The sequence below is a fragment of the Eublepharis macularius genome, chromosome 2 (assembly GCF_028583425.1).
Source record: "Eublepharis macularius isolate TG4126 chromosome 2, MPM_Emac_v1.0, whole genome shotgun sequence".
Classification (NCBI taxonomy): Eukaryota; Metazoa; Chordata; class Lepidosauria; order Squamata; family Eublepharidae; genus Eublepharis; species Eublepharis macularius.
This window is the reverse complement of record NC_072791.1, coordinates 64516807-64527214: the sequence shown is the minus strand read 5'-3', so window position 1 is coordinate 64527214 and position 10408 is coordinate 64516807. Positions and strand designations below refer to the sequence as shown.

At 42.5% G+C, this 10408-nt stretch overlaps 1 protein-coding gene across 4 annotated transcripts in view; it reads right to left on the bottom strand.

Annotated features, from left to right (window-relative positions):
* Positions 1-224: 224 nt before the first annotated feature.
* PAK6 (p21 (RAC1) activated kinase 6) overlaps positions 225-10408 on the bottom strand; it is a 59980-nt gene continuing 49796 nt past the window's right edge. For all 4 annotated transcript variants that reach the window (XM_054972365.1, XM_054972363.1, XM_054972364.1 and 1 more), the window contains exons 6-11: positions 8901-9386; positions 8406-8539; positions 7531-7657; positions 7040-7165; positions 4439-4573; positions 225-1788 (exon numbers count right to left, since the gene is read on the bottom strand). In XM_054972365.1, coding sequence (XP_054828340.1) covers positions 1621-1788; positions 4439-4573; positions 7040-7165; positions 7531-7657; positions 8406-8539; positions 8901-9386 — 1176 coding nt within the window. In that variant the 3' untranslated portion in view covers positions 225-1620. The remainder of the gene's footprint in view (positions 1789-4438; positions 4574-7039; positions 7166-7530; positions 7658-8405; positions 8540-8900; positions 9387-10408) is intronic.

Below are 10408 nucleotides of genomic sequence, written 5' to 3'. Positions count from 1 at the left end.
ACTGGACTCCTGCTCTTTTTTACTATCTTAGTATCTCTGTTAAAAGTATATTGTGGCCAGTTGACTTCTGCTCCTGCTGCTGAGTTTTTTCTCTATGGGGCTAAAATTGTTTAATGTATTTATTTATTGATAGAACTATGAATGCATTTTAAAACATCTCGGCATTGGAATAAACTTATGAATAACCAAAAATCTGTTTTAATTTAAAACAACAAATGCCAACAACTCACAAATAAAGGAAACATTTGAGATTATTAGGGGGGTTAATCAGCTTTTTTGTACAGAATCTTGAAACATGGAAATACTTCTCCCAATTGTCAAGACTTTTTTCACTTGTCATTCCTGCAACTGAGTGGATGTGAAATTTGCTATATATGAGGGCACATTTTGAGGCAACAGACATGACGCTTGACCCCAAACCCTCTATCTTTCCATGACTCTCGCAGTCCAAATGCAAAACATTGATTTCACAACACTGGATTGCAGATATATCATAATTATTCTCCACACAGTAACGCACATAGTACAATCTAAACTAAGTGTCAAGAGACCTTGACTTAATGCTGAAAAGATTCACCATACAAAATTTCTGCATTGATTTTAGAAAAGAATATTAAAAGTGGTCCATCTACATCCAGGAGTGTATAGACCCATGAGCATATATTAAACTCTGTTCCATGCATTCCCCTGCTCTTGGAAACATGGGAGGTAGAGACTAAACATTCTCACGATCAAAACAAACATCTTTCAATTGAATAAACCTTGCTACGGAACTCAAAAGCTGGTATAAACACCATCTAATAGCTGCCTTAGAGATGTGTCCCTTGACATATCCAGTGTACTTAAAAGAGCCCTGATATTAACAAACCAATGTTCTTATTTGGACAATCCTTGCATTGCCTTCCAGGTCCATTACTTGTAAGGAAGGCACGTGTTTACTTGCTCTGAAGTTTCAAGCATAAATTTCCAGTGTCTCTGGAGAAGTATCTGCTGTAGAATGCTGCTTTCCAGATGTGTAATGATGACACATCACTGTTACCTTTTGAAAAGCTGTAAGTCCAACATTATTCATTATTGTAGAATGAACTTTAAAAGCACTGGAAAAAAATCTTTTGCAAGGAAAGGTGATAGAAGATCCATATCGAATGGGGCTAAATACCCCAAACGGGTGTCATTTAGGTATATCAAGTACACTGGCCTTGTAGTCAGTATAAAACAACAAAAAATCCTATTTTTATATGCAGAATCTTGTTCCAGTTCAGTAGTTAGAAGTTATGATCCCCCAGTGTTTGTAGATGCGTACAATTCCAGTTGTATGGATTATTTTACAAAAGCTAAATGTCCTAGTGAAATGTGAACACTCCTGAAACGTCACAATATCTATGTTTACCATTAGGATTTGTGGGAATCCAGTTTTTGATTGTCTTCAGCAAAAAAGTAAACATTACAAAGCAGCCCGTGATGGTGAAGATTCCCTCCCACATTCACATCTTGAAAAGAATACTGGGCATGTAGAGTTCACAAGGTTAAATTGCCCCGATCCTGTCCTAATCCATTTAGTATTTCCAGAAGAAAGTTGCATTTAAATCCTAAAATACTCAATATTATTTAATCTCAGGGTCAGCAGGTGGAGGTGCGCTTCCTATACTGCTGAATGAGAGGCACCAGGCACTCAGGAAGCCCAGTCTGGAGCAAGAAAGGGTGATCCAGAAGTTCTTGTGCTGTTGCTCGTTCAAAAGGTTCTCGGGTTAACATCCGTTCCAAGAAGTCCCTCAAAACTGGGGAGGTCTGTGGAAATAGAACAAATGAGGTGATAATTTTGCAAGAATTAAGTGAAGGAGTTCAAAACTGGTATGTTGTTAAACATTTTAAAAATTCTCCAAACATTTGCCACTGGATGAAATCTAGCCAATATTTTACAAAGGGACACAGTCTTCTTTGTAGATGTTCTCTTTGTATGCTATCGTCTTTCTAAGTGGCACAGTTCTGACCTGGTAAGCAAGTGATGGCTAGATTGTACCTACAGTTTCTTCCCTTTTTAGTCCTTGTTCTCAATAGCTAGCTGAAGTCAGTGTGAGCCAATGTACAGAATAGTGCATTTGGACCCAAAGAGATCTCAGCTGAACTCTTACTTTGGGACATCATATTAGAGATGGTATCTATCCCACCATTGTCACTTGCCCTAAGATCTACAGTGCAATCCTAAACAGTTACAAGCCCAATTACTTCAATCCCTCTAAGATTGCTCATCTAGAGTTCCTTCTGACTGACTGCTGGCAGTGTTGCCAAAAGAAATAAAAGACACATTCAAAGTCAGTAATTCCTGAATGAATTCTCCATATCTGGGTGGGGACTGAAACTTTACCATCTCAACATGTTACATTATTCTTTGGTGATAGCCCTGAAAACCTTTTGCCACCAGTGGTGAGTGAAGAGAAGAAAAGTTCATCTTTGCAATTTACTGTGGCATCCTAAATAGAATTATAATCTATGTTCATAGAAATAGATAGGCTTAGAAGGCTGTAACTCTGGTTTGAACTTCATTGTTACTGCTTTCTGTAGACTGGTTCTAGAATTCAGTTTCACTGATTCGTCATGTTTAAAAATGGTAGCAATAAAAGTTTATTTTCAGAACAGTATCTTAAAGACTGAAATATTTATTGTGCCTGGAAAATGTGGTTCTAATTCTCAAAATAGAATAATAGGGCTGTTCCACTAGGAAAAAATTTAAAGAGCCACATGTATATTGCATTGGAGGAAGAAATATCCTATATTGCTATGAGGCTTGTCTGTAGAGTCAGACCTGTAGCTGTGACAATCCCAGACCTGCATAATGGTGTGGAGAAAATCTGTGGAGAGTTCTCTCTGGGTGACATGTGTCATTCAAAAGTAACAGCAGGCTAACAGATTGCCTGCATTTTCTTTTTATTATGCTTCATGTTTATTAATTTCTGTTTCTAATAATTACATAAGACATTTTGATCTATAGTTTATTGACCAAAATTATATATAATCTGAGAAGCAAGTGGAATAAATGGACACAAGCAAGCATTTTACTATTAACCTTTTCAGCTCTAGTATTTCAAATTAAGAATGGTTGAAAGCGCTTTTATTGTAAGTGATATGACCACTAGATGTCAGCACCGGTCTGCAGAACCGATACTCAAAATCAGCAGCTTTTCAGCAGCTTCTGAGAAGTAATATTCACTCACCAATATGCACCAAAAGCCTATTAATTCAATCAAGGGCCACTTTAAAAGGTTATGCTATGCACTTTCTTCTAAACTGTTGGGATAGTAAGGAATTCCAGCTGTGAAGAGTGAGCACCCTTGCAGGTTGATGATAGGAGAGGTCATCGTAGTATGCAGTATGTAGTACTGGGCTACTGAGGACTTTAAAGGTTCAAACCAACCTCTTGAATGGAACCTGGAAATGCACTGGCAACCAATGTAGATGTTCTTCATCTGAGCTGATGCATTTTTCAGGAACACGTTTCAGATATGTTGTCAAGGGAAGCCCTGCATAGACCTCATTACAGAAATCCAGCCTTGAGTTACAGGAGCATGGATCAGTGTGTCCAGGTTGGCTGTATCTAAAATAAGGGGTGTTGTCTGATCAAATGTAACAAGAAAACCTCAGAGCCAAGCTACAAGTGACGCCTGACACAGGTTGGACACTTGTCAGCTTCCCTCAAGTTTTGATGGGAAATGTAGGCATCCTGGTCTTGCAGCTGTAATGGAGAGCCAAGCTGTAAAACCAGTATGCCTACATTTCCCATCAAAACTTGAGGGAAGCTGACAAGTGTCCAACCTGAGTAAGGCGTCACTGGCTCTCAGACCCAACAAAGGCCTCATTTAAGTAACTGACCAGAGTCTCAAAATCCCCCAGAAAATTCTGGAAACCCACTGGATTCCTGAGTCTCTGAGAGTGGATCAACTTAATGGGGCCTTCACTCTTGTGGAGGACAAGACCACCTTCAACCAGTAATGATCTCATTGTAAGGTTTTCATCACCAGAAGCCTTCCTGTACAAAAAAAAGTAGATCTAGCTTATGTATTTTCTCAAGTTGGAGCCAAAACAAAAAGTTGTATAGTCTGAGATCACCACCTCATAGTTGGCGAGCAGACTCAGGAGCTGTATTTAGTGACCTCCATGTTGCTGCAAACATTACAAAGCTCCTGCTCAGAAAGCACCTAGAAACACGAGAAAATGTTTCACTGAGCATGTACCTACAGTGTATATACATTCGTGATCTACGGCCACTATGGCTTAACTTCCCAGTAGGGTAAGTTGCAGCAAAACAGTATATGAAATTAGAGTTGACAACCTAGATGTGATGTCATGTGCCTTCCAATTAAATAATTTGTAATGATTTGTAATTGCTTACTTCTTACCTGTTCATTCATTACATACTGGAATTTCTTGTAAACATACTGACCTTATGAGAATTCTTTACTTTGGGAGGAGGGCTGTCTCGAAGCCTCTTCATTGCTTGGACTGGAGAGTCACTGAAATAGGGGGGTTCTCCATCCACCATCTCTATCACCATGATTCCCAGAGACCAGATATCTACCTGCAGAAGCACAAGATTGCATCAGTATAGATGATCCCCTGGTTCTTTCCAGTTTAACAGAATTTCCCAGACAGCGCAGTAAAAGATGCAGTGACTTGGCCCCATTCAGGCTATTTTTACCAAAAAAGCTGTAGACGTTTTAAACTTTTAGCAAACTGCATGTTTAGCAAACGTGATGAACAATTATCCCCTGGCTCAGTTGGAATTGTACTTGGCAAACTGAAATTTGGGTGGGGGGGGGTCATAAAAGTTTTTGCCCCCTGATCTCAGATAGCAGAATTTGGAAATTCTAATGTGCTCCTAATGAGATGAGCAGGAGTTTGATGGGGTTTCCAGTTTCCCCAGTCTCAGGTGCCCCTTAATCCTGCCCCACCCACCGCTTTCTTTCCAATTACCTGGCCTGATTTGGGGATGGATCAGATCCCACTTGAGGTCTTCCTCCCTCCTTGGTGCTTGGAACATGGTGCCAAGGGCCCTGGGCAATGTAGATTTCCCTGGGGAAACTGGGGGAACCTTGGGCACACAACATTTCCTAGGATTTGCGGAGCAGGGGATCCTAACGTTCCAGCATCTCAGGCTCTGAGGGAGGAAGGTGAGCTCTTTTATATGTTGGATGATGAGGGAAAGGTGTTTCAGGTTATGTCTGAGAAAGAGAAGCTAAGCAAATTTGTATCCTAAAGATCCAGCCCTCTGGATTCCAGCAACTTCACCCTACCTTTCAGAGTGAGGGCAGGGAAAGGAAATTTCAGCGCTTAGTGGTCACAGGGCAAGAACATTAGTCTTTCCTTTTTCTCCCTTCCATTAATTGGATTATTATAAACTTGCAGGTAGGGCTTTTTTTAAAAAAAAAACCATTGCGTAGTACCCAGTGGCTTTTAATAAAGGTCTAGCACTTTTCATCTATTCCTTACAATGCAATCCTACTCAAAATTACACCCTTGTTAAGTCCCCTGGCAGCAGTGTTTAGTATTGCCCTGATGGGTCATGCTTGGCTAGCTTGACCCCTGGGAAGAGGGACGTGGGCTTTCAATGAAGGTTAATGTTTCAATATGACAATGGATGAGACCCAGAAGAAAGGAAGCATTTTCTCTTTCCCATTTTTATTTGTGGCAACAACTTTCTTTTCCCCATCCTGATTCATCGCTGATGTGGAGGCAGAAGTGTTACACCTCATTACCCATTCTATGCATATATCTGTATACATTTTCATGTGCCATTGTTACAGATTCAGGGATATTTTGGTCAATTAATCCTTGTTCACAACATGATCCAAAGCTGCAACTGCAATGTTCAAGGAAGAATTTAGTTCTTTGAAAGATTCTGTGTAATCTGAGGTCTTGTTTGTAATGATCTTACCATCTATGATCACAGCAAAATAGGGCACAGACTTCTGAGTGCACACAGTGTTTGCCAAAAGTTCAGAAACAAGGAGGACACTCAGCATCGCTTCATCCTATTTCACAGGACTACCATTGCCCCCTTCCCCTTTTACAGGCTAGCCTTAGAATTTCTGCTGCTCATCCAAAATTAGCAATATCCTGGGGAGAAATGGGCAAATTTACTCTTTTCTACTTCATTCTGCAAAGTTATTCTGAGTTCTGGATTTTGGCCACAGTTGAAGGTATTTCTGTGTTTTAGACTACACAATAACTTGTGTAGTCTAGACAACCAAACCAGTTTTGCTCTAATGTCAGCTCTTGAGTGAGGTAGGATTGTAGGGGCTCTGGAACAGTCCTGAAGGTCACATAATCCAGTTTTTGTTTCCACAGACACATTGTTTCCTCTGTTTGGGCCACATCTCTCACAAATAATAAAAGCAGAGCACAAGGGATACTGAAGGAGGCCATGCTGGATGAACCTATCCAGGCAAAGGAACGGGTTAAGCAAAAGCAGCTTTAGATGTGGATCTTGTGTCGACTGAAGCAGTGCTGTGGTCAGATCACTTTGTCCTGAAAGCTCTCTGGATGCACCAGCTCCCTCCCCCGTGCAGGCGGTGAGCTGATTTACGCTTTTTCGGCCCTGGCACCAATCTGGTAGAAATCTCTGTCTGTGGAAACTTGGGCCCAGTCAGATTTGTTATCTTTCTGCCGGGCCTGCAAGACAGAGATGTACCACCAGGCATATGGTGGTTGAAGCAGGCAGGCCACCAAACCGGCCTCCTGCTGGAGGGGGTGGGGTGTCGTCCCTCCCAGACTGTGTTTTCGTCTGGTAGCTGGCCATCCTGCCCACAGATCTGTTAATGTGTGCAGCTGTTTTAATGGATTATTTTACTGACTGATGTTTTAATTTATGCTACCACTTTTTAAATTGTATTTATTGTATTTTGTGATCCTCTCTGAGCCCACTTGCGGGGACAGCAGAATATAAATTTCACTAAAATAAATAAAAATAAATATATAGATTGGCTCCAGCAGATGTACCCCTGTTGATTTGCTGCCCCTTCTGTTGTTCAAGAGCCATACTTACCTCTGTGGTATATGGAGACCTTGAAATAACCTCAGGAGCCATCCAATAAGGCGTTCCTACTAAGGACTTCCTTTTTGGCACATCCTTACTGATTTGAGCACAGAAGCCAAAATCAGAGAGTTTCACCTATTGGAAAGAAGAAAACAGCAATCATTGGGCATCCTAAACAAAGGTTAAGAAAATGGAGTCAAGGAAAAATATAAAATATCGAAAAACACTGAGATGAACCAGAATGCAGGAGGAGAAAGTGGAAAACGAATACAGAATCAGACCATTTAGCCCAGTAAGTCTACTTTGACTGGCAGTAACATCCAAAGACAGAAGTCTTTCTCAGCCCTGTTTCCTGAAACTTTTGTTGCCAGTGCAGCAATTTCTTTATGCCTATGAAACATGCGCTCCACCACCACTGAGCTATTAGCCCTTTTCTAACTTAAGGGCTCTGGGAAAGTTGAAAGAGAATTAGAGGGAGAGACAAAAGTGGCAGAAATTACCCTTCCATCAAGGGTCAGGAGAATAGAGTCGCTCTTGATGTCTCTGTGAATCACACCTTGGGAATGCAGGTAGGCAAGCGCCTGCAGCACTGACTCGCACACGGTAGCGATTTGCTCTTCATTCAATCTGAAAGAGATCAGCAAACAAGGCAAAAATTGCGAGCGGGAGTGCTTTCTTTCATAGAGCACAAATAAATTACAAATGCATTTATGTTACAGCAGGAGACTGAAGGCAAGCTCCTATTCCATTTCCTTTGTCTGAATTTGCTGCCACAAGGATATGCCAATAGCCATTAACTTGGAGGGCCAAATTACATGTTAAATTGGAAATCCATGCTCAGATCTCAGTGTGTTTGTTTTACCCTAGAAAACAGCTGTGGGAAGGACAGGGGGAGGTTCAGAACTGCAGTGCTGGGGAAAGGGGGTTATTTCTTTCATTCTGCACCATTTTCCCAACGGGGACTCCCTCCTCTGCAATGGCAATTAGCCCTGGTAAGTGAACAACACCTGGCTGAGCTTAAATCACATTCCTTAGCCACTATAATGTGCATGACAGACAGATTTAACTATCACATTCAATCCCACCCTACCTACAAGGAGGTCAGGAAGTGTACTTCATTCTCCTCTTCTCCATTTTGTCCTCCCAGCCCTGAAAGATACTTTAGGTTGAGAGGAAATTAGTAGTCCAAGGTTATCCCATGAGCTTCACAACTGAGGACAGATTTGAACCTGGATCTCCGGGGTCCTCCTAGCCTGGCACCCAAACCACTATACCAGTCACAGATTGGCTGATCGAAGGTGAGTCAAACACTACCACAAGCTAATAAGAGACAAAAGTCAAAAACAGCTTGCTACTGCTGTGATCTCTTTCCTACCTGATCTGAGACAGAATATCTGTGAGGGCTCCTCCCTGGAGAAATTCCATCAGTACCCAGAGTTCATCACCCACTAGATAGCTTTTATACATCTCCACCACATTAGCATGCTGATAATCTCGCATTATCACCACCTGAGAAAGACACAGAAAGACAAATAGCTTCTGCACACAGCCGTCTGACACATTTGAGATCTGTATTCACCATGGTTTTGCTCAAACTACAGCCACGTGGAGACTGGTTGAAATAATAATAATGATATCAACAGCAAGCCCCAAAAGGCCACAGGGATTGGCTTTAAGAAAGTTGCAAATTAACATCCTGCCCAGAAAGTCACTCTAAGGTCATTCATCTCTCTATCCCATATTATGGCCACTAGCCAACGTTGCATTTGTATGCTGGCCCATATCCTCTTTTCTTTCTCATTTTCACTTTAGAAAAGCTCTCTTGTCAGAAGCGTGTAAAATTAATCTCCCTCCATTTGGTCACCATCACCTCATTAAAAAGGAGCTCTCGTCGCTGCTGCTTGCGCAGGTCCATCATCTTCACTGCCACTTGCCGCCCAGAATGCTTCTCACGAGCAATGCAGACAACACCTGTTGACCCCTCCCCAATCTTCACATAGTTTTCCAGCATTGTCCTGGGATCACCCTGGTCCACCACCATCCTCAGGGCAGCTTTGAACTGCTCATGAGTCACAACGGCTGGATCCTCATTGCCTGGCTGTGCTTTAGAGTCCAAAGGAAGGTGAAGGTTGCTAGAGCTGGTTTGTGTGTGTCTGTTCCGGGGGGAACCTGCGGGCGAAGGCCTGCCTGGCAGCAAAGCTGTTGTCTTCTCAGTTGTTGGAGACTTCTGAGGGGTTCCAGCTTCTGAAATCCTCGCATAATCAGGCACTGGCTGATCGGAGGGAAGGGACTGCGCTTTGGCTGCTGGGCTTTGTGGTGAACCCCAGTGTTGTGGTGGCCTGAAGAAGGGATTAGGCTTGAAAAGAATGGAGGGGAAAAAACAACATTATTGAATTAAAGACAGAAGGCATCACAGTTTGGCTCTCAATCCTCCCATAGCTAATGCAATCCAATTGCTGCTGTATTCAACTTGGGCCAATCAGAGCTGATTTCAGATCTTTGCTGAGGGATGATGTGGTGGCGCTGGCGTCTCAAAGGCCCAGATGAAATGTGATGCCCTCTTATCATCTTTTTGTCAGATGGCAGATGCAGCAGCCCTCCCCCAACAAGGCAAACGGGGGCCATTTTGGACCAGGAAAATAGTGCAGGGGAAGGCTGAAGCCCCTGCCCCATGCCATGGTCCTGATCTGAATCAAGCCTAGGGTTGCCATCCTCCAGGTGGTGGCTGAAGATCTCTCGGAATTACAACTGATCTCCAGGCAGCAGAGATCAGTTCCCCTGGAGAAAATGACTGGTTTGGAGGACAAGTTTTATGGTGTTACACCCTGTTGAGGTCCCTCCCCTCCCTAACCCCACCCTCTCCAGGCTCCCCCTCCCAAAAAAAATCTCCAAGAATTTCCCCACCTGGAGCTGGCAACCCTAAGCAGGCCCCTGCAGAGCTTTTAGAGTTAATTCCTAGCAGCTGCCATTTATCGTCTAGTTTGGCCCTAACCTACTGTTTTCTATTTCTAAAACTGGGACAATTGTGACTGATCCCACAAGGCTGTTACCAGGATGAACTGCTTTGCATAGACTTTCCTGCATCTTTAATGAGAACATAAAACCAACACTGGCTAGAACGCACTCTTGATATAAGCATGGCTCTCTTCCATTTCCTCTCATGCATTAATGGCATTCATATGTGCTAAACAGGCTCAAGGGAGCTTTCAGGGCTAATTCTGAAAATTGTTTAGGAACACATGAAGAACAGCACTGATCCTGCGCCATCTCTGTATAAATAATAGATTGGTGCATGGCTGTGTATGGGGGCGAGGAATCTGTTCCCTTTCTTTAAATAAGAAAAACAAATCTTAGAATGTCAGCCTAGCATCTGGGTGA